This window comes from Podarcis bocagei (assembly GCF_964188305.1).
Source record: "Podarcis bocagei genome assembly, chromosome: 2".
Lineage (NCBI taxonomy): Eukaryota > Metazoa > Chordata > Lepidosauria > Squamata > Lacertidae > Podarcis > Podarcis bocagei.
Genome location: NC_138126.1, coordinates 58,493,911 through 58,517,919, shown reverse-complemented (window position 1 = coordinate 58,517,919; position 24,009 = coordinate 58,493,911). Strand labels below are relative to the sequence as shown.

Here is a 24,009-nt window from a genome sequence, read left to right as displayed (position 1 = left end):
TAGGTACTGTGACATGTAGGGGCTGCTGTTTTAAAATAGCTAATGGTATTATAGCCAAAGTGGACTGTGTGAACCATAGACAAAAAATCTGTTACACTCAGTGCTCTACCAGCCTATTTTTTTTTTGTTGGTATGGATGTGGACAGGTATGTTTTTCAAGTGAGATATTTAAAGCAGTACTGGAGGGTTAGAAAAGAAGTTGAAAACCTTTTGCAGTTTGATCTGTTGGCTGTGAAATTCGTCTCAGGGTGCCCCTGCCAACTGAAGTATGACAGGTGAATACCAGAGACCTTTTCAACAGCTTCCTCCCAGATATGGAATGACCTCCCCAGAGCATCTTTCCTAGTGCCTGCATAACAGACTTTTCAGCAGGACATGAAGCCCCTTAAAACAATTTCCCAGGCATTTTAATATTTTTAAAGGCTTGGCTTTTTTCTTTAGCTCTCATATGTTTTGCTTTTTGCTGGATTTAGTTAGATTTGTACTGAGCCTGGCTTTATTCTGTTTATTGTTAGTGCAAGTTTTTATTTATTTTTAAATGGTTTTTAACTTTTCTTGTTAACCTCCCGGAGGGTGTGGTTGATTAGGTCTTATACAAGTGATATAAATAAATAATAAACAAATTTTGAGTTGCAGAGGATTCTGAGACACACTCCAGAGCAGGGGTGGCAACCTCTGGTCCATGAGTCTAATTAGGCCAGGCATAGGTCACCGTTTGGCTGACAGTGCCATTTCCCCCAAACCACAACCATCCACCCCCACACCTGATGGAAGGGCAAGTAAGGATATGGCTACAAAGGAACCATTGGGAGCTTGAAGTGAGTTCCCAGTTGTTCCTTTGCAAGTGGCACTCACTGACAGCACTGACAGTGCTTTCATTGATAGAGTCTAGTGCATACCTGGAGTTCACCTGGCACTGTTGGCTTGACCAACCAAGGTGCTGGAGGAGGGGCTAGTATGACATGGTTTGGCCTATACAATAGGCTGTAGTAGTAAAATGTAGTATAATGTAGGCTGTGCCACTTTAAACTACAGTCAGCACTATGTTTAAATGTTCTTCAATATAAGGAACTCCTTAGAAGCACAAAACAACTCTCTCCCCCCTCAAGCTTGCATATAGCAGTGAGAGAAATGGCCCATTTCTTGCTGTTCTAGTTGCAAGGAGCTTTGTGTTATTTGTTCTGTTTACCTTGAGAAGCTATTTTAAAAAAAATTTATTTCCCTGTGCCTGCAATCTGAAGTAGCATTCTGTCATTTCATTCTTCTGGACGTCTGAACCAACCCTTACCCAGGACCTATTTTAAGGCATAAAGCTGAGATAAGTAGCTAAAGATGCACATATGCATCTGACATGTTGTATCTGATCCCCTGCCAGGTAGAGGTTACTTTTGCCCTAATAAGCATTCACCCCATAGAGGGAGAAATGATGGAAAAGCAGTATATTGGAAAGGACAAAATGATGGGAGATCTAAGTTGGAAAGTTTTGAAGTTTGTGTGTGTATAGAAGTTGTGGCTGCCCATTGGTTAGGTTACTATCACAGAAGGCAATTGCTCCCTCATCCCACTCCAGGTGAACAGGAAATTGGTAGACCATGGGCAGCGAGGTTGCACAGAAGAGAAGAGATGTGCATGTGAGAAGTAGGTACTCGGGTTACAGACACTTCAGGTTACAGACCCCGCTAACCCAGAAATAGTACCTCGGATTAAGAACTTTGCTTCAGTATGAGAACAGAAATTGTGCAGCGGCAGCAGCGGGAGGCCCCGTTAGCTAAAGTGGTACCTCAGGTTAAGAACAGTTTCAGGTTAAGAATGGCCCTCCAGAACGAATTCAGTTCTTAATCCAAGGTACCACTGTATAGCCTTTTGTTTTTTATTGTTATTATTTTATCACGGTCGGGAGAAGGGACCAGAACTACCAAGACAAATATTCTACTGGGTCCCAGGGTTTTATCTATTTCTGTTTTCTGAAAATACTCATTAAATAAAATATGTTAAGGGAATGTGTGATTCTTCAGCCCTTCAGAATTCTGCATGAAATATGGCTTTGTTTTTGACTCTGGGGAAGTCATTGGTTTAATGAGTCATCCTGCAGAATATGGTCATGTGTGCTGCTATTGCTGCTTCCTGTTGCCCTATTTTATCCAATCTTTTGATCTAGTTATATAATTGTGAATGAAAGGGAAAAGCCATGGGTGTAAAATCACTTTGTATAATATTACCATACTTTTTGACTTAATATTCCAGAGAAATGTTATTTAACATGGGTAGCAGAGTTCTAGTCTGATAACTTCCAAGAAATTGAACTCTCTTCCCAGTACTGGGATTCCTTGGGGTAAATGAGTGCAATCTGTGGGCTTGTTTGTTGTGACATTTCTGTTGCCGCATGCTTCCCTAAAGGCAGTGTCTGTACTAGAAAACGTATCAAGTTCAAGGATTGACCTAGCTTTTGCTTCCTCTGTGTGTGTTTCTGTGTGTGTGTATGTGAGAGAGAGAGAGAGAGAGAGAGAGAGAAGAGAGGAGAGGTCAGGTTTGGTTCAGCTGCACTTGTTCCTTGTAGGAATGTAAAATTATAGAGCAAATAGGTGCTGTTTGCACTTAGATCATTTCATTTAAAATGCTTTGCCATGATATGAAGGAGTTCTGAGTCCTTAGGTACGATCTGAGAGTCCAAAGCAACCAGCTTTTTGGCCTATGAAACAGATTTTCGGCATGCAGTGAGCCCTTGACAAATGCAGCTCCACTTTGTCCTGCTATTTTAACACATGACAATTGTCCACATGTGACCATTCAAATGTAACATTTATGGAAGTGGAGCCGCTTTCGCATAGCTTAAGGGTGAGGAACTTTTCTGTCCAGACCTTAGTCTCCCCAAACCCTGGCAGGCCCGAATTGTCAGGTGGGTGGTCAGTCACTTGATGTCATAGTGACACCTGCTCCTTAAACTCACATTCTTTTGTGTGCTGACTTCCACGCTGCTTGTTAAACCTCTGAAAATTGGAGTGTTAAAGAGTAATGCAAGGCTGCTTGGAAAGGGGCTTTCAAGGGGCTGTTCTTTGAACCTCTGGTTCCATTCAGTGGAAACTGCTTCCTATTCCTAGAAGAAGCCTCTCCCCTATGGCCCATCAGCTGATGGATGGATGGGAGCAAGCCTTGCACCAGCAAAGGAACAAATTGGGAGCTCACTTTAACCTCTAATTGTTCCTTTGAAGTCCCGCCCTATTTAGCACCTGACACATGATGTTGCGTGGCTTCCCAGAAATGGCTTAGCAGGTCATGCTTGACCCACAGACCAGAGGTTCCCCACTCCTAACATAGTTCAACACCATTCCAGCAGTATGTGTTTATAAAATAAAGAAAAAGGAAGAAAAAAACCTCAGCAGGCAGGATATCATGGTTATTTAAGAGGTAACTGTGGCATAGTAATTACGTCAGTTCCCATGTGTAGTGTGTGTGCATTTATATACATACAAACAAACACACACAGATAGGTACATATGTATCATTTTGCTCAAGTGGCATTGGACCATGTGGAAGCTGTCAGAAATATCTAACCTATTGTCAGAACTCAATTTCTTTTGTGAGTGAGGGTGTCTACAAAATAAGTTTGGAAACTTGGGGTTTTCAGCATCTTAAGGACTGATAAAGATCATGAAGTTACTTGACTTCTTGGTTTGAATTAGCACATGTGGAAAGAAAGAAAGAAAGAATGAAAGAAAGAAAGAAAGAGAAAGAGGGGGAAAAAAGAAATAGTTGGTTTTGTACAACTTACTCTAACTTTCTTTGTTTCAGACCAGTCCCACGAAGCGGTGTTTGGCAGTGATCATCTTCAACATGGTGAAGATGGGGAATGGCAACGCTCTACTTCAACTACCTCATCTCAGAGTGAACAGGCAGAGAAACTGTTGCAGAATCAGCACAAGAGCCTGGCCTCTGAGGACACCAAAAAGAAGAGGGCTCAGAAACCTTCTCACATGAGGAGGAACATAAGGTGAACAGCATTTTTAAAAAATGTGTACAGGATTTGAGTACCGTAATAATTAACAGATTGTCATTATCAGTGTTGTTTATTACTGTCCCTTGAACCCAATTTAGGATGGTGTGCTCAAGAGCTGTAGACATATGCTAAAATGGAAATGAAATGATACTACAGTGGTGCCTCGCAAGACGAAAAGAATCCGTTCTGTGATTCTCTTCGTCTAGCGGTTTTTTTGTCTTGCGAAGCAAGCCCATTGACGGATTAGCGCTATTAGCGGCTTTTAGCTGCTTTTAGCTGTTTATCAGCTTATCGGATCAGCTGATAAGCGGCTTAGCGGCTTAGTAAAAGGGGGGGGGAAGGAAAAAAACCCTGCAGGAACTCGCAAGACGTTTTCATCTTGCGAAGCAAGCCCATAGGAGATTCGTTTTGCAAAGCACCTCCAGAACGGAAAACTCTTTCGTCTAGCGAGTTTTCCGTCTTGCGAGGCACCACTGTACTGAAGGGGAAGATCGCAGGTTTGGTGGTTATTACAAGGAAAATATTGAAAGACAAATTTAGAAGGCATATAGATAAAGTGATCATTGATGATTGATTCCTTAATAATGTTCTTGCAGAATCCCATGAAAGAGTGGCATAATCTGATGCTCTTTCCTTTGAACCAACAGCACTTTTGGAGCTTTAATTAGCATTACATGCTTTTAAAAATTATTTTGAGATTCTTTTCCCCCGGAAGGTGTGTTATCCACAGCAATATACGGTGGTACCTTGGTTCCCAAACTTAATCCTTTCCGGAAGTCTGTTCCAAAACCAAAGCGTTCTAAAACGAAGGTGTGCTTTTCCATAGAAAGTAATGCAAAATAGATTAATCCATTCCAGACTTTTAAAAACAATCCCTAAAACAGCAATTTAACATGAATCTTACTATCTAATCATTGATCCATAAAATGAAAGCAATAAATAAGACAGTATTGTAGAGGATAAAAATTAAAATTATTATTTTTTCTTACATGCACTGATGATAGTCATTGTTTGGATAGGGGGGCTTTTATCCATTTCTGCAGTCATACAATCAATCAATCAGTAGGCTGAACTGGGTTTCACACAGTCACAAAAACAAGTCACAAGCCACAGTCACAAGTCAGTCCCATAAAACAAAGAACAAGTCACTGTCAAAAAAACAAAAAAGCCACACAAACAAAAACTCAAAAAATAGCAAAAACAAAAGCTCCAAATATCACCTCTGTGTTGCCTGGGTGCTTGGGACTCAACAGCCGACAGACTCAACAGGAAGCCTCTGATTAGCAGCGGGGGACTCAGTTTACAAACGGAACACACTCAACAGGAAGCGGAACATGTTCAGCTTCCAAGGCAAAGTTCACAAACCAGAACACCTACTTCCAGGTTTGCAGTGTTCTATTTCCAAGTTGTTCATAAACTAAGCTGTTCTAAAACCAAGTACCAATGTAATAATCTTGATAGTAGAGAGCATTAGGACTGTGGCCTATATCTGGTAACACCAAAATATCCCTCTGCCTTTTCTTCTGGAATGACAAGCTCATGGATGAGTTACCAGGCCAACAAAAGTTTGTAGCTATATAGACCAGTTACACCACATAGGTCCTAAGCTACTTCTCTCTGTTTTAGATAACTTTATTTCTAGCAAAGGGATCTCCCCCCTCCCCGTTTAGCAGTGTGCTCCCTGTGAAGCCATGCCATACTTCAAATGTCAAACCACTTGGGGTATTTATATTAGCCTTTTATTTTTAAAACAAAATGTTTTCTACCTCTTTGCAACTTGAAGACATGTGAATGTGACCCATTTCCTGTATATGCTAACTTGCATGCATATTTTTCTTCAAGCCGCTGTAGTACAGCACATACTTACCAGCAACTTATTTCCCCCAACCTTTCAATTAAAACTTTGAGAATCAGATATATTAATCTCTTCAGTGCCACCCCCTTCCTAGTATAAAATTAAACACTTGCCCTGCAGCTGTAAGTGAATTGTCTCTATTGAAATAGAGACACTTGTGGTGTTCTTGGGCCTTCCTGTAACTTTCCTTCTGAAAAAGTTGTGCACCAGTTGTTGTTTTTAATTCCAGTTGGCAAAACGAAGCTAACAGAAGCTGCATAGAGAAACTTTGTTTTGGAGTAATATGTTCTCTGTTTGTGCATTCAGGAAGCTACTGCGGGAGGACCAGTTGGAAGCTGTGACAAAAGCAGCCCAGCAGGAGGAGTTGGAAAGAAGGAAGCGACTTGAGCAGCAAAGGAAGGAGTATCAAGCCAGCATCCCCACAGTACCCTTAGAGTTTCTCCCAGGTAAACCGTGATGATGGTGACTACTTCTGAACCAAAAACCTACCTGAAGACAAGTACTATCTTCAGTCCTCCCCACAGGCTAAACTTGCTGCACCATTCATCATTCCAAAGAAGGCTTAGATAAACTCTTGCATTTATACCTCACCTTCCTTCCAAGGCAATTACAGTGTGGCATACATGGTTTCTATCCCCTCCCTGTGAACATAGGCTTGGCTGGTCCTCGGACACTGATTCTGCTTGATGGCTGAATCTGATAGGTTGCCTTAGTCCCGGGGTGGTGCTGTGGTCTAAACCACTAAGCCTCTTTGCCTTGCCGATCGGAAGGTCGGCAGTTCGAATCCCCACGATGGGGTGAGCTCCCGTTCTCCATCCCAGTTTCTGCCAACCTAGCAGTTTGAAAGCATGCTAGTGCAAGTAGATAAATAGGTACTGCTGTAGCAGGAAGGTAAACTGCATTTCTGTGCTCTCTGGCTTCCTCATGGTGTTCCGTTGTGCCAGAAGCAGTTTCGTCATGCTGGCCACGTGACCCGGAAAGCTGTCTGTGGACCAATGCTGGCTCCCTCAGCCTTGACCCCATAGTCAAATTTGACTGGACTTAATCGTCCAGGGGTCCTTTATCTTTTTACTTTGATATTTTAACCCCTGCACAAGTACTGTGGGAATGGTTGCAGTACATCATTCCTTGTGGTTTCTTAGCGTGGTTGTATACCTGTCAAATGTTATACAACTATTTTTCATGTTAAGTAAGGTTTACTGTTAATAAAAGATGGGCTCATTACCATCATCTTTAATGTAAGTGAATTTGTAATCTCTGTGGTCAAAGTAATGACCTGTGGTACCATCTAATGCAGAGCTATTCAGAGTGAGTTCAGGTTATGCTGAGAAGGAAAGAGCGGTAAAGTAATTAATATTCCTTTTTTGTTTACTACTTCTTAAGATTTTAGCAGTTGAAAGATAAGAGGCTTTTTATGCAATTCCCTGTTCTTGTTCTTAAATAACGGCTTAATGTTGTTTTTAAGGCCACAGTACCTTGCACACTTACCTGGGAGTAAGAATATTTTGAGTAGAATATTTTGAGTAACCATACTTAGGATTTTACCTTTTAAAAAAGGTTTTCTGGAATTGCAGAAAAACATTTTATTCAGTCTTTTTTTTAAAAACAACAATATTAAGTGATATACCTATAAGTTAAACAAAGCAGTGTTAATTTCAGAACAAATTTGTATATCAGATCTAATTTGGATAAGCAAAAACAAACAAACAGTTAAGTCAGTAGTGTTTAGGTAAGTAAATGACGTGGGTGTTCTTTGTTTCATTTCCTCACTCTGGGTTGTTTAGCATTATTTATTATTGTTTACTGTTTTGGTTTAGAGGAGATTGCTTTAAGAACTGCAGAGGTTGCTCAACTTTCCCCTCAAGTATTATCTGAAGACGTCATCTGCTTAGACAGCACGAGCAGTGGCAGTGAGGATGACTCCAAAGGAAGACTCCATAGCATTAAAGATGGTAAGAACAGATAGTAATCACTTGATGTTCTCTCACTGTGCCCTACAACAGTTTCGTATCCTCTGTCTCCATGCAGCCCCAGCCCCACCTCTAATGCTATTCCAGAGAGTCTCCCAGCCCTCTAAAAAGCTGGGTGTGGGTGTGTGAGGACACTGAGAAGGGGGAATTGGTGAATATCCCTCATCCCCTCCAGCAGAGCTCTCTGTAAATAGAGTGCCACCCATGGGTAGTTTGAATCCAGTCTAGTTTATAGATGAATATATTTAATATATTATAGAGTTAATAGTTGCATAATGTATGTAGGTTTATATTTATTTGCATAAGCAACTAGTCATTGCAATTTGTGTACAAAAATGCAAACATGAACACGATTTAACAGGTAAAATTTCCATAGTAAATTTAAAAGCACCAGCCATTGCAATTTGTTTATAAAGTACAATATATAAACACAAATGGAACAGGTAAGATTTCTAAACCATATTAAAAATTATACAATTGAAAACTCTGTGTAGTTGTGGCGCCTATCTTAATGTCATTTGATAGAAATTTTTCTGTCACTAGCTTACCTTGATTTGCAAGGAAAAATCAGCTGAATCTCAGCTGAATGGCCCAGTTGAGATAATAGTGCTGGGGTAATTAATTCTTTACCTATGTCTCTGTACAAAGAGCAAAATAACAGTACATGGGCCACTGTTTCTATATTACCATCACCACATAGACATGCAGTTATGGAAGGGAGTTCTCTTAAAGCAACCATCAGATACTGCTGAAAGAAGCACATTTAGTCATGTACTCAAGAAAGGTCTATATCAGGCTTCCTCAAGATTGGCCCTCCAGATGTTTTTGGCCTACAACTCCCATGATCCCTAGCAGGACCAGTGGTCAGGGATGATGGGAATTGTAGTCTCAAAACATCTGGAGGGCCAAGGTTGAGGAAGCCTGGTCTATATTTTAGAATCACTAGTTCCTGTAGATAAACCACCATTGTATCGGAAGCTAGTTGAAAAACAGTCATACCAGGGACATAGTTTTCTCATTGCAGGCAAATTGTTCCATTCAGTATCAAACTGGCATTGCCTCAATAGGTCTTTTGCTTTTTTGAAACCTAAACTTGGTTGTTGTGAATAACCAACAAAGCATAACCTTAAATTGATGTCTTTCATCAAACTGCTTTTGTGTGAATCAAGTGGGAAGCAATCCAGTAGGGGTTAAATAAACAAGAGCCAAAAGTCAAAGATTCTGATCCAGGCCTGTGTGGCAGTAGAGAGGAGACCAACTTCAAATTGCACAGCATCACAATATATCAATGAATAGATTGACTTGTAGATGGATATCTATTTCTGATTTTTGCATCTGTAAAATCACTGCCATGAAAATTACACTTTGTCTTTTACTTGATCTCTCCACGTACTCTGCCATTATTTCATGAAAGCGGTGCTCGTGTGTCTTCATTTTCTTTCTTTTTTCTCATTTCTCTCACTCTCTAGTTGAAAGTAGAGCAAAATGAGAGAGTTGCAAGATAGTTTAATATTCAGTTATTGGGTATGCCTGCACTAAGTTTGTTAGCATGATTAGTTACATTTTTTTAACCTTCATAATTTATTACTTTGCTTAGTTTTCTATTCTAGAGAGAAGAGGAAATGAAGGCACAGGAATAGATAGTTCAATATGAACATTACAAATGAGATAAAAATACGATGGAGGTGCTAATCTCCCACGTCTGGTTGTCTTACAGAAGTGATAGAATTAAGTTCAGGAGAAGATGAATCCCTTCAGATTGTAGACAGCAGTGACTCTGGCAATGAAGGGGATGAAGATGCTTCTGAAGAGAGCAGTGGCGCTCACGTGAACGATGCTCTAAACCAATTAGATGCTTCAGGACAAGTAATTGTCAACATCAACCACCCACCAAATGAAGAAGACATTTACCTGGCTCCTCAACTTGCACGAGCTGTAAAACCACACCAGGTACTGGAGATCTTCAGTCTGGACATTAAAAGGACTTCAGCAACTTTCTTTTCAGAAGCTGTACTTTGGTGTAACATGCCCTGATAAATCTCAGCCCTTGTAGTGTTGCATATGTATGTGACGAAATGCATATACAGCCTAGCAGTTTGTTGCATTCCCACCCATAATCTCTTTGACATTGTTTGTTGCTCTTTCTAGATTGGTGGTATCCGCTTCCTGTATGATAATCTGGTGGAATCCTTGGAAAGATTTAAAACCAGCAGTGGGTTTGGCTGTATCTTAGCTCATAGCATGGGGCTGGGCAAGACCCTCCAGGTCATCTCTTTTTTGGATGTACTTTTCCGGCACATTGAGGCGAAGACTGTCTTGGCCATTGTACCCGTAAGTAGACTGGGCAGAAGACTGTGTTGGTTCTGTTTGTGTGGGTGTTGGAGGGAAGAGGAAGGGCCTTTCAAAACTGAGAGCAAGCTCTGATGTCTCTTGGCTTCCATTTCCCACCACTTAATTATACCCATTTTAGGATTACATAGAGAGGCTCAGTTCTTGCACTGAGGAGCAGATGCAGGAGGTACTATGTGGTCTTCCTTAGCTGTCTCCTCTCCCTTTACTGCCACAACACTCTCTCTCTCTCTCTCTCTCTCTCTCTCTCTCTCTCTCTCTCTTTTACACACACACACACACACACACACACACACACACTTACTTGAGAAGACTTGTATTTGTTACATCCTTTAAAAACCAGTTGAGTGTTACATGTGAATAAATACTTGCATGAACTTGAACCTGAAAAGCTGGTTTTGTCCTTGAATGCTCAGTGTTCTGTGGTCTTAGCTTCAGAATCCTTACTGGTGTGTCTCATACTTCCCATCACCCTCTTTCCTTACAGGTAAACACTCTTCAAAACTGGCTAGCAGAGTTCAACATGTGGCTTCCAGCACCAGAAGCCCTCCCTGCTGACTATGATCCAAAAGAGATTCAGCCTCGTACCTTCAAAGTCCATATCTTGAATGATGAACACAAGTAAGTGCAATTAATACCCTTACACAGGTGTTGTGTAGAGCTGTTGCTGCTGTTTATACCCTGCCTTTTGACCCTTGAAGGTCCTCAAAGCAGCTTGTATAAGTGAACAAAACTGCTTAAATAAACCTTCGTATGCAAAATGGCTGATAAAAATTAATGTAACAGTAAATATAACAGGTAAAATCAGAAAAGCACCTTTCATTAAACCATCACCATAGGGCTTATAGGCACATTATTTTAGTTACCATAATGTATATTTCACTTGATTGTAGTAAAACCTCTAAGCAGCTTACAAGGAAATTTTCAATTATCAATAGCAAAGTTAAAAATAAGTAATTAAAACCATTTAAAAGATGATGAAATTTAATATTGGACTAAAAAGCAATTAAAACACATCAACACCTGTGTGTTCAGATAGGCATTTCTAAACAAAATGTTTTAAACAGGCACTGAAAAGAGTACAGTGAAGGTGCCTGTCTGAAGTCAGTAGACAGGGAGTTACAAAATGTAGGTGCCACACATTACAGGGGACCCTCTGGATACGTAACTTTCAGGTTATGAATGCAGCAAACCTGGAAGTGTATTCTTCCGGGTTTCGCCACGCTCGTATTGGTACGTTTTATTTTGTTTTTCTCTACAGGACCACAGCAGCTCGTGCCAAAGTGGTAACTGATTGGGTGACTGATGGTGGCGTGTTGCTGATGGGTTATGAGATGTATCGTCTCCTTTCATTGAAAAAATCCTTTGCCACAGGCAGAAGGAAAAAAAGCAAAAAGCAGACTGGCCCTGTCATTATAGATTTGGATGAAGAGGATCGTCAGCAGGAGCTTTTAAAAGGTTCAGAGGCTTTTGTCTTTTAAAATTCTTAATTTTACTTCCATTTTAAGAGATGCAATCCTTAGATAGTTATTTTTACTAATATGTGGACACATGAAAATTATTAACCAAAAATTGTTTAGAAACAGAGGCCCTATTATATTTATCTCTAACATGGATTGAATGGGCATGTGTTCTGTGAAGTCTCACTGGAAATTTTAAACAAGAGCCGTGGTAATCATCGCCTAAGCCACTGAAGAAGGTTTCAGTGTCCTTCTGTCACCAGTGTCCTCGGTCAGATTGGAATGGCTATCACTACAATCCATTCATGTTTTCTGACCTATACATTTTCCTTTACTGGATTTTTCACTTTTTTTTTTGCATTAAATCAAGAATTGTGAACAACAGCTTCCTGTGTTGCTTTTTTTCATTCAGGAATCGAGAAAGCTTTGTCCCGCCCTGGGCCAGATGTGGTCATCTGTGATGAGGGACATCGGATAAAGAATTGCCATGCTAGCACCTCTCAGGCCTTGAAGAGCATCCGATCTCGGCGACGGGTGGTACTCACTGGCTACCCTCTGCAGAACAACCTAATTGAGTATTGGTGTATGGTGGACTTTGTCCGTCCTGACTTTCTTGGTACCCGGCAGGAGTTCAGTAACATGTTTGAGCGCCCCATCCTGAATGGACAGTGTATCGATAGCACCCCTCAGGATGTTCGCCTCATGAGGTATCGCAGTCACGTCCTGCACAGCCTTCTGGAGGGCTTTGTACAAAGGTGAGGCCACATCAGATTGCCAGCACCTTAGGTTTCCCCCCCAACAATTCTTTTGAACTTTGTGCTGAGCCACATTGCTGTGTACTGCAAGTCAGTTCAGTAAATTGGACTTTTGGATCTGAAAACAGAAACCTATCATGATCAGCTAAAGAGTTTAGGGAAGCTTTTAATGTTTAATAGATTATTGTATTTTAATATTCTGTTGGAAGCTGCCCAAATGGGCAGGGTAGAAATTATTATTATTATTATTATTATTATTATTATTATTATTATTATTATTATGTCTGCTGGGTCAGAACCTACCATCATCAGAGAAATGATGCTATGTCAGAGTTAGAAACGAATTATTTTGAAGGTTGACCATTGTTTCTTGAGTTGGTATTTTGTCAAATTGTTGAATTTCATTTGTGAGTTGAGACATGATTCTTGAGGTTTCCACTTTTAAGTTTTATGTAATAAGGTGCAATGTGCCACACAGGGAAGGCTGCTCCAGCAATCTCATTTTGATGTACATGCTATTAAATCTAGGTGCAATGTTGTGAATAGCAGCCTGCTTGTGTAACACTTTCCATCCAAGCCTATGAACGTAATTTACAAAGATCTGACAGTTGCAAGTTCAGTTTGAGTTGTATATTACTATAGATTAAATATTTACTCAAATTTCCAATTAGGAAGTTATACTTCCTTGGTAACAAACCCAGAAGCACGGCTCAAATCTTGCAGTGGCCTAAGAAAAACAATTGTCCACTTCCATCAATGAGCTTAAACAACAAAGCATCTTGTGGTTCCCTAGAGAAGTACAAATTTATTATGGCATAAGCTTTTATGGCTTACAGTCTATTGCATCCGATGCAGTTGTAGTCCGCGAATGCTCATTTCAGGGGGGCCTAACCCTTTTTGAGCAGAGGATTGACCCATGCTGCATGTCAAAATGGATGTGACCAAAGAGTAAAAGTGGCAATGGTGAATAATAATAAAGATTTTTTTTAAAAATAACATTTTTGTTTGTGAGGGTGTGTGTCAACAACCTTTTTTGCATTATAGAATCACAGCAGGGAACCTGCTGGAACGTTCAGCATTTGTTTAAAATTAGAAATTGTGGTGGGAGCTTGAAGAGACACAAATGATCCTTTTGGCAGCAGGACATCACAACAGGGGACCTATGGGAGCAATCATAATTATAATATAATATAATATAATATAATATAATATAATATAATATAATATAATATAATTAATTTAAACACATTTTAAAGTAATTCTTATTTTTTAAAAAGTGGAGGGGACTTCTGGCATCATGACATCGCAGTAAGAAATACATAGGAACAGGCAATATTTTTTTAAAAGCTAATTGAAACATTTTCTTAAAATGACAAATTTGGGAGGGCGCTTAGGGCCACAAAGAACCTTTTTGGGAGGAGGGGGGCAGGTACAGTGCCTAGGCTAGGAACCCCCAGCTTCTACCCTGATGAATTTTGAAGTCTCTGTGATGCCACAGGACTCTAAATAACCTAAGCAAGGCCCTGCTGGATCAGGCCAGTGGCCCATCTAGTCCAGCACCCTGTTCTCACAGTGGCCACCCAGACGCCTGTGGGAAACCAGGGAGCAGAACCTGAGCGCGAGAGTGCTTTCTCCGCTTGCGATTCCCATGGGTAACCCACCTGGAAATCACAAGTATGTTTCTCATGCTTGAGATCCTGTCATTATTGTTAATAAATCACACACCATGTTAGGTGACCTGTGCTTTCCCTCCTCAGTAGCATAACAGGAAAGTCACCTTTTGTCCTTAGGTTCACTGCAGAGATTCCAGACGGAGCACTCCCTCTCCTGACCTCCTTTTTCTTGGCTGATTTTGTAGGCGAGGGCACAATGTCCTGAAAGTTCAGCTTCCCTACAAGGAAGAGCATGTCATCTTAGTGCGTTTGTCAAAGATCCAACGGGCTCTGTACACTGAGTTCATGAACCGGTTTCGTGATGCAGGCAACAGTGGCTGGCTGGGACTGAATCCACTCAAGGCTTTCTGTGTCTGTTGCAAGGTATGTCTAAAGAGGAAAGAGACGGATGGTTTGTGTGGAGTCCATGGAAAGGGCAGGAATTCCATACAGATGTATTGGTGTTCTATAGCATTGTGGTGATACTGAATAGCACCACTGTCCTCTTTTAAGACCAAGCTCCTACTGGGAAGTACGGAACATTTCCTGAGTGAGAATGATTTGTGTTACGGTGGTTTGGCTTGAAGTATCTTGATTATAGTTCTTTGTCTGACCACAGACTAATTAGTAGCATGAGAAGATGTTGGACACACTTCCTTTCGAGAAGCTCAGTGGTCAGGCATCTTGCTTTGCAAGCAGAAGATCCCGGGCTGCAATTTCACGTACTTTTCATGGAATTGCTGTTTTCCATTCTCAGCCCCTTGATTAGAGCAGCATATGGCTAGAAATAAATTAAATAGTCACCACCTAGACATTAACAAATGGAATTTCTGAAGTATTTTAGGCTAAATAGTTGCAAAGTAACCTGCCATCTCCTTTCAGATCTGGAATCACCCTGACGTGCTATATGAAGCATTACAAAAAGAGAATTTGGCCAATGAGCAGGACCTGGATGTGGATGACCTTGGCACGGCCGGTACCAATTCACGCTGCCAGTCACAGGGAATGAAAGTCAAAATGGAGAACAATGCTTTGGCATCACCAATTGGGGAAGCGACCAACAGCAAATACATTCAGGGCATTGGCTTCAATCCCTTTCAGGAAAGAGCCAATCAGGTTGTAACGTATGAGTGGGTGAGTACTAGCATCAAAACTTCCAACGTGTCTGGTTCCTTCCTCCCTTTTCCTCAAGCATAAAGAAGGATTCTTAGGTTGGGACAGGCTTTTTTAGGATACTGCGCACTGTTTGGTTCTGGTAATTTTGCCATTTTTTCCTGGAATAATCGGCCAATGTGCTGCTTCTCAAATGCTTAATTCAATTCAATATGTACTTGGATCTGAAATCATACATAACAGTATACATACATCTGTCTGTCCCTGCCGTCAGTCACTACTTTAGTTGGGGTGTATCTCATGCTAATAATCCCCAGGTCTGAAAGACAGGGTGGATATTAAATTATCTGTCAAGGGATCAATTATTATGTTTTGCCTCTTTTCAAATGACTTGTGACATAATGTTGTGTGAAAGATTTGTTTCTGAATAAACAGTATGTTTTTCACATGTCTTTTACACCCATTACCTTGATTTGTGATCATGTTTAGGAAGTTATGGAGTATTAAGTAGTGAATTGGTGAACTGGGATACAGCAGCAAACTCTGTTCATGATGGTACTGTATGTTCCCGTTTTACCCACAGGCGAAAGACATCCTTTGTGATTACCAGACAGGAGTTTTGCAAAATTCACCTAAGATGGTGTTGCTGTTTCATCTTGTGGACGAGAGTGTGAAACTTGGAGACAAATTATTAGTCTTCAGGTACGGGACAATTACAGTACTTTAGATCTTGTTCCTGCCCTAGAGTCCTGCTAAATGTGACTAAATACTATTGACTCCAATCCAGCTGTTTATAAAAAACAGACCTTAAAGCAGGTTTCTCAGTAATCCTGGGCAACAAAGTCCACTGCAGAACACAATTAGCTCTCTGTGTATGTTTTCTTCACAATTTCATGGTGGCCAGTGAAGAATGCTTGGAAATTACAGCGCCCTGGCCATTCCAGGGCCTAGGAAAGTCACCACATTACTGCTGTCCTTTAAAGAGCTATGCTGGTTGTCACTGGGTTTTCAGGCATAATTCGATGTGCTGATGTTAACATTTACATCCCTAAATCACCTATGCCTAGTTATTTGTTAGGAACACCATTCTCATATGTCCCTCCGAGGAGGCCCTATTGCAAAAGCTCTCTGAAGTATAATGGGCCTTCTTGGTTGTGGCATCCCATCCATCCCATCCTTTATCCAGGGATTCCTGCTTTTTTAATGTTTTTCATAAAATGATTAAGCTTCTCTTCTGAAGTTCAACCAGCTTGTTAGATTTCGAGTATTAAGATTTAGATTCAAGTATGTTTTGGTTGTTCTGCAGGATAATTGTAATACTGATTTTATTGTTAGCTGGCTTTGACCAAAAAGAGAAGTATTTAATGTAAATCTGCAAATCCACTGGGTTGGGTCCAGGCTCAGTTATTCCTAGAGATGACTCCCTTGAACTTGTTAGCCAACTATGGCTGCAGTCCTAACCCCACTTGCCCTTGGAATAAGTCCCTGCAATATTCAGCAGAACTTATTTCTGAGTAGACTTTGTTAGGATTGTGCTGAAAATCTGAATCCATCCATTGTTTGTTCTGCCCTCAATTGATAGCATAACATTTTCTATTTTCATCATTCTTTCAAATATATTTAAAAAATAAAGAGCCTTGGACTCCTGCCTGTGCCTCATGCATGTGTTGCAGATGAGAAGTGTGTTAAATTATGTGAAATAGAACATTGTGTATTGTAGGGTGCCAGTGCAGACTAGCTTTTGCACTTGTAAATAGGATGTCCCTTTTTTCTATTCAAATTATACTGTGGATTTTTTAAAATCTTTCATTTGCCCTTCTGAGTGGAGTTCTTTGTCTCTTGCAGCCAAAGCCTTTCCACGTTGTCTGTCATTGAGGATTTCTTGGCAAAGAGACCAGTGCCTTCTATCCCAGGCTTGGAATCACAAGGAATCCATAATTGGGTCCGAAATGTGAATTATTATCGTAAGTACAGTGTGTCCTTCCATCATCTGGAGTACTAATTGTTTACAGCTGGGCTGATCTTCCTGAAAATGTATCCATTTTCTCTAGTTTGTCTGCAACCTTTTCTGTTGTTTCCCATGGAGATGTGCATGGATCCACCTTCATTTTCAGACAAACTGCTTTCAGGCGTTTGTTTGGTTTTGGATAGAAGTAGTTTATTTTGATGCTTGAGCACTTTCCCCCTCCTATGTCAATGTCACATGCATATTATCAAACAAGTAAAACTTTACAATTGCCCATAATTGTTTTATTTTAATGGATGTTGTGGGATTTTTATTTTTATTTAAAAACACACATTTTGTATGCATTTTCCACTGGGTAGGTCTGGATGGTAGTACTTCAGCCTCCGAGAGGGAGCGGCTGATAAACCAGTTCAACGACCCCAGCAACACTTCGGTTTCACTCTTCCTTCTTTCCACACGGTAAGTTGTCCACCTGATACAAACAGCAAATTGGGGTGGAGTAGGGCATGCGATTGACTGTGGCGTCTAATGAGGCATTTGCCACCAAGAATCCTTGGCATTTGATCCAGTTGAAAAGATGGCCTTAAGACTTTTTAGAAACCTGTGGAGGTCTGCACTAATCATTCCATAGTTATCTTCAGAAGTTATTGCTAACATCCGATTAAAATTTTATACCAGGGTTTTGAGCAAAAGCAACAGCCCCCACATAAGATATGATTCCCAGGCAGAATATTGTGTGTGTGACCTCCTTCTCTGCAAGGGGACATTTACCAGCAGCAGCTCTGCAGGGAGCATCCTGGATGACTTACGTTTGATAGTTTGATCAGGATATTTATTAATGATTTTTGCATCATTGTAACTTGTAAGCAGCATGAGAAATACTTGCATCCTGAATAGGAAAAATATATATTTAGGAGACCACTGTAAGCAGATGAAAACATTAACAGGGTTTAAATAACACCTGTAATGTAAACAAGTACTATGGACATTATGAACAGATTTAAAATATGAGATATGAAACAATATGTAGTTGAAAATGTTGACAAAAGACCCAAGGAGGGGATGGAGGGAAGTCTATAGATTCAGAGAAATCCCTCAGTGTTGATATTTATTTGGTATTGTTATAACTCTACACTTGTAAAATCAAATAAAAATTATTTTCAAAAAGAAGAAAAAAGATTTGCATCCTGAAATGCAGGATATAAATGATGGTAACAAATAAATAAATATTTTATATATTTTTAGAGCTGGATGTTTGGGTGTGAATCTGATCGGTGCAAACAGGGTGATAGTATTTGATGCCTCCTGGAATCCATGCCATGATGCCCAGGCAGTATGTCGGGTGTATCGTTATGGGCAGAAGAAGCCTTGCCACATCTATCGATTAGTTTCCGATTACACCCTGGAGAAGAAAATATACGACCGCCAGATCTCCAAACAAGGGATGTCAGGTGGGTCAAATCTTCACATGTCTCCACCAAATCACCCCTGTCTTTTAGCCTCTGAAATGGGTTCTCGCTTGCTTCCTGGTTTTCTTCTTTCTTCTTGTGTTTGCAAGTGCCTGCCCTTACGTATGTCACCACTCAAGGAATGTTATTGGAGGTCCAAATGCAACAAGAGCTGCAGTTCTTCCTCATTTTGGATCTATGTATGTTTTATTTATGGGACGTGGGTGGCGCTGTGGGTTAAACCACAGAGCCTAGGGCTTGCCGATCAGAAGGTTGGCAGTTCAAATCCCCGCAATGGGCTGAGCTCCCGTTGCTCGGTCCCTGCTCCTGCCAACCTAGCAGTTTGAAAGCATGTCAAAGTGCAAGTAGATAAATAGGTACCGTTCCAGCGGGAAGGTAAACGGCGTTTCTGTGCGCTGCTCTGGTTCGCCAGAAGCAGCTTAGTCATGCTGGCCACATGACCCGGAAGCTGTACGCCGGCTCCCTCGGCCAATAAAGCGGGATGAGCGCCTCAACCCCAGAGTCGTCCACAACTGGACCTAATGGTGAGGGGTCCCTTTACCTTCTTTATGTTTTATTTAGATCGTGTTGTGGATGACTTGAATCCGGTGTTGAACTTTACCCGGAGAGAGGTGGAGAACTTGCTACACTTTGTGGAAGAGGAACCCGAAGCTGTCCAGCATTCATTCAGCCCAAACAAAATCATGGAATCTGTCTTGCAGCTGGCCTGTCTCAAGTACCCTCACCTCATCACCAAGGTTAGGAGGGAAAGGGGAAACCCACTATTTCCCTAATCTTTATTTTGCAACCCTGACCCATCTGCTTGTCAATAACTTCAAGGTGTCAAAGCCACATGGTTCTCATCTTGAGAAATCCTGCTGTTAATGTAATCTTGTTCCCATGGAACACTAAGCCAAACTATGGCATAGCACAAATAAATCCAATTGCAGATTCCTGGAGAGGAGATAGTAGCTGCTTTGCTCCTTCCTGGTCATTTTGCTGCTGTATTGTGCTGGTATAAGTCATGGGTTGGCTTAGTGTGTAATCTGAACTTGGCCTTGAGGTTTAGCTCTCTCCAGGCAAACAGCAAGCTATAACTGAGGCATCTCCTGTGTTTCCTGCAGATAACTTGAACCTCTTTTTCCTTGCTATAACAAGGACTTGGTCCTTTTAAATAACCAGCACCTGACGATCAGAGGCAGCATTTCACAATAATGCACACTCTGAGGAGACAAGCTGTGCCAAGCCTTGATTTACTATACAGAGGTACCTCCGGTTGCAGATGGGATCTGTTCTGGAGGTCCGGTCGGATCCTGAGGTTTTCGCAACCTGAGGACCACTTCTGCACATGCGCACATGGCAAAATGCAATCAAATACTTCCGGGTTTGCCGCTTTCGCATCCTGAAGTTTAACATAACCAGAGGTGCTACTGTAATTTGAAGGACTGGTACATGATTTTAGCTGCTAGGCTAGCACCACATGCTCATAACAAACATCTCCTGTGGTGTTACAGCTCATAATTTATCTGGAGAGAACAAAACACCAAGCCTGGGTTTGGATGATGTGCTAAGCCAAACCACGTAGAGCAGCAGCAGAATCACCAGAGGAAGAGCAAAGCAGTCTTTCCAGGACCCAACCAAATACTCCTAGCCTTTGCAGGGAGGGTAAAATACCAGTTATATAAATTAAAGCTTATTGGCTCCCAGTTTTTTCATACGAAGATGGATATGTTACGAAAGGGACACGGGTGGTGCTGTGGTCTAAACCACTGAGCCTTGGGCTTGCCGATCAGAAGGTCAGCGGTTCGAATCCCCACGAAGGGGAAGCTCCCGTTGCTGGGTCCCTGCTCCTGCCAACCTAGCAGTTCGAAAGCACGTCAAAGTGCAAGTAGATAAATAGGTACCGCTCTGGCGGGAAGGTAAATGGTGTTTACGTGCGCTGCTCTGGTTTCACCAGAAGCAGCTTAGTCATGCTGGCCACATGACCTGGAAAAACTGTCTGCAGACAAATGCCGGCTCCCTTGGCCTGTAAAGCGAAATAAGCGCCGCAACCCCAGAGTCGTTCGTGACTGGACTTAACTGTCAGGGGTCCTTTACCTTTTGGATAGGTTACTGGTATCCTATAACAGGAGGGTAGGATAGCTGCCATTCTTTCACCTTGTGTTTTTGTGGTACTTTTGGTAAAAAAAAAAGTTCTTAAAATGATACTTCCCATTGTTGTTACCACAGGAGCCTTTTGAGCATGAGTCGCTGCTGATTGACCGTAAAGAACACAAGCTCACCAAGGCAGAGAAGAAAGCAGCCAAGAAGAGCTACGAGGAAGAGAAACGTGCATCCGTCCCATACACCCGTCCATCCTACGCTCAGTATTACCCAGCCACTGACCAGAGCCTGACAAACATACCCGCCTTCAGTCAGAGGAACTGGTGGGTAAACCCTTTCCTTTCTGTATGTAACCTTCAAGGCGAATGGCAAATTCTGATCTGCCCCCCGCCCCTGCTTCTTGGCAATCGTTTTCTGGCTCTTAGAACATGGGGCAAAGAAGTTAACCAGTAACTCTGAACAATTAGAGATGACTGGGGAAAATCAAATTAACAGCATTCTGTTGTGATGGGACAGTCAGTACAGTATTCAAAGTACATATACATCATATAGATTGAGCAATAAGGTACACTTTCCCCCTGAGATTTTCAGGATACTTTGATACTGATTTCTTGTTGCATTTCTTGCACCAAGTCAAATACCAAAACTGCCTATGAAGCACCCCAGAAATTGTGGAATTTAATATGTGGTTGGGGACTCAGCCTATGTCATAAATACTCATGGAACTCCATAATCTGGAATTATTTCCTCTGCAGGCCCCTTTTCTCTGCATGTGGATTATTAAAGTGATGATGGTGTCACACATTGATTTGGGGGCGGGGGTACTTTGATCCTCCAGATGACAATGAACTCCAACTCCCATCAACTCCAGTCAGCATAGCCAGCAGTTAGGAATGATGGGAATTGTAGTCCAAAAAATCTGGGTAGCCATATCCCTGGTGTTAGGGCATTAGGTGGACAATGGAGTGGATGATTCCATGTTGTAGTAAGAAGCTATTGAGCCCCTTCCAGCTCTGTGCTTCTGTGAAGTGCTGATTCCTTCCTTCCTTTTTCCCCCACAGGCGACCAAGCCTCAAAGGTGAAGAGAGGCCGGTGGCAAGCGTACGTCCCGTTCAGTCCACCCCCATTCCTATGATGCCGCGCCATGTGCCGTTGGGCAGTATGGGATCAGCATCAGTTTCCAATCCTGGCATCAACTTTCCCATCAATTACCTGCAGCGAGCTGGTGTCCTCGTACAGAAGATTGTCACCACAACAGGTCAGTTGCTTTCCAGCTTTATTGGAAATGGAAGTTGCTGCAAAAGGGGGTCGTTAAAGTGAAATGTGTTGCCAGCCCTCTGATGTTAAAACTGACCATACAAGGCAGCTGCTGTTAACCTTTCGAGGCCAGGACTTGCCTTTTAATATGCCTGCTCTTGATTAGTTATACCTGCATGTCCATCTCTGATTTTTGCCGTAGGAATATCAGGGCTCCTGTACCTTCAATAGCTGCACAGGAGATGGGATTTTGGTAGATGCTGCTTGTCATGCAAGTGAGAGAAAATATTTGCCTTTTGAAAATTCCATCTTTTGCATAGCCATTAAAGGTACTAGAGGTCTGTGTGCTTTCCAACCGTCCTCTTAAAAACAAAATAAAATCTCTGGAAAGAGAGAGAAAATGATAGTGATGCCACTGCTGCGACATACCTTAGGTGAGTCTCGCTTGGGCTTGTGGATCTCAACCCACCAGCTGAAGACCAGAGGTATAGGATTATGAGTATTCATTCCCAGAAGTAAATGTTTTTTCTCATACACTTATTTTGAAAAGTAAATAAATACTGCTTTCACATTTTACGGAGTGCATTTCAGCTTTTATTTAACTGGTGGCCCTGTGTGAGCTGGGGCTCTTAGGAGCTGCAGTCCAAAAACTGAGCCAGGTGCTTGGAAGCATTTATTCACTTGTTTTCTGGCTGAATTTTCCTTTGTAAATGTACACAATGTGTCACATATGTACTGTTTGCTCCACTTCAGATATAGTGATCCCAGGCACAAACACTTCCACTGACGTGCAGGCAAGGATCAGTGCTGGAGAGAGCATCCACATTATCCGTGGAACTAAAGGTAAAAAAAAAAAAGCCTGCCTTTCCTGGGCAAAGAAAATGTGTATCCATTTCTCCGTTTTTCTTTTATGATTTGAGATTGGTGAGGGGGCTGCTATGTTTTTGTATAGATAGGCAAGAAGAGGAGGCAAACTGTGTCACTACAGAGGTGTTAGGGTATCTACTACTGCAATAAATGCCTTTGAACCCTAGTTCAGAAACCCCTTATCTCCCATTCAAACTGACCAGGGTCAGGCACACACAGAGTTTGCTCCTCATGACCTTTGTTTGTGATTGACTGTTTAGTCTAACACATGGTGATATCACTCAGGAGGTCTTAATTGTCAGCTTCACAATTTTATCTTAGAATTTGAACAAGGAAACAAGAGAGTGTTGATGCTGTGTCTTTGTAGGAAGTTGATGAGCAAAGCTTTTCTTTCAAAACTTTACTTGCAATATCTAGCACGTGGAGGCAGTGCAGAAAGTGAAGGCGATTTTCTGTAATGATGAACATAAGGGGCGCCCTATTCAGCTGGTCATAAGTTTTCTTCTGGCTTACCTCTGACAACTTCAACCCATCTCTCATTTAGGGACATATATCCGGACCAGCGATGGACGAATCTTTGCTATTCGCACCACTGGCAAGCCAAAGGGCAGTGATGATCATCGCATGGTTGCCTCGGGTAAGGTGCTTATTCTGGCAAGGAAGTCTGACTGCGTTTGTCTTTAGGGATATCCTTTGGGGGTTTTAATTTATTTATTCATAACCCTCTCTTTTGGTTTAACAAACTCTCGGAAATAACTTACAATGTCAGCATAGGAAGCTGCCTTAAACTCAGTCAGACAATTCATAGAATTGTAGAGCTGAAAGGGAGCACTAGGATCATCTAGTCTAACCTGCTGCAATGCAGGGATCTTTTGCCCAACATGAGGCTTGAACCCACAACCCTAAGATTATGCTCTACCAGCTGATCTATCCCTCGTTTGTTTATCTAGGTCAGTATTCCCTACTCTGGCTGGCAGCAGCTCTCCAGGGTTTCAAATAGGGTCTCTCCCAGCCCTGCATGGAGACACCAGGGATTGAACTTGGAACCCTTTGCATGAAAAACAGGTGCTCTACTACTGAGCCACAGCTCTTCGCCTAAAATAAAGAAATACTAAGAGCTAAAACAAAATACAGACATTAGGCTTTCAAATAACAGAATGCAGCTAATTAGCAGGTTAAGATCACATCTTAAAAAGCAAACATTTTTTAAAAGTGTTGAT

At 41.6% G+C, this 24,009-nt stretch overlaps 1 protein-coding gene across 7 annotated transcripts in view; it reads left to right on the top strand.

Annotated features, from left to right (window-relative positions):
* RAD54L2 (RAD54 like 2) overlaps positions 1–24,009 on the top strand; it is a 76,789-nt gene that overhangs the window by 45,447 nt on the left and 7,333 nt on the right. For all 7 annotated transcript variants that reach the window (XM_081177588.1, XM_081177587.1, XM_081177584.1 and 4 more), the window contains 19 exons: positions 3,790–3,988; positions 6,156–6,295; positions 7,667–7,801; positions 9,537–9,769; positions 9,968–10,150; positions 10,656–10,789; positions 11,430–11,626; positions 12,041–12,383; positions 14,242–14,419; positions 14,918–15,169; positions 15,732–15,850; positions 16,994–17,112; positions 17,474–17,573; positions 18,360–18,565; positions 19,145–19,320; positions 20,792–20,988; positions 21,727–21,923; positions 22,676–22,765; positions 23,334–23,426. In XM_081177588.1, coding sequence (XP_081033714.1) covers positions 3,790–3,988; positions 6,156–6,295; positions 7,667–7,801; positions 9,537–9,769; positions 9,968–10,150; positions 10,656–10,789; positions 11,430–11,626; positions 12,041–12,383; positions 14,242–14,419; positions 14,918–15,169; positions 15,732–15,850; positions 16,994–17,112; positions 17,474–17,573; positions 18,360–18,565; positions 19,145–19,320; positions 20,792–20,988; positions 21,727–21,923; positions 22,676–22,765; positions 23,334–23,426 — 3,291 coding nt within the window. The remainder of the gene's footprint in view (positions 1–3,789; positions 3,989–6,155; positions 6,296–7,666; positions 7,802–9,536; positions 9,770–9,967; positions 10,151–10,655; positions 10,790–11,429; positions 11,627–12,040; positions 12,384–14,241; positions 14,420–14,917; positions 15,170–15,731; positions 15,851–16,993; positions 17,113–17,473; positions 17,574–18,359; positions 18,566–19,144; positions 19,321–20,791; positions 20,989–21,726; positions 21,924–22,675; positions 22,766–23,333; positions 23,427–24,009) is intronic.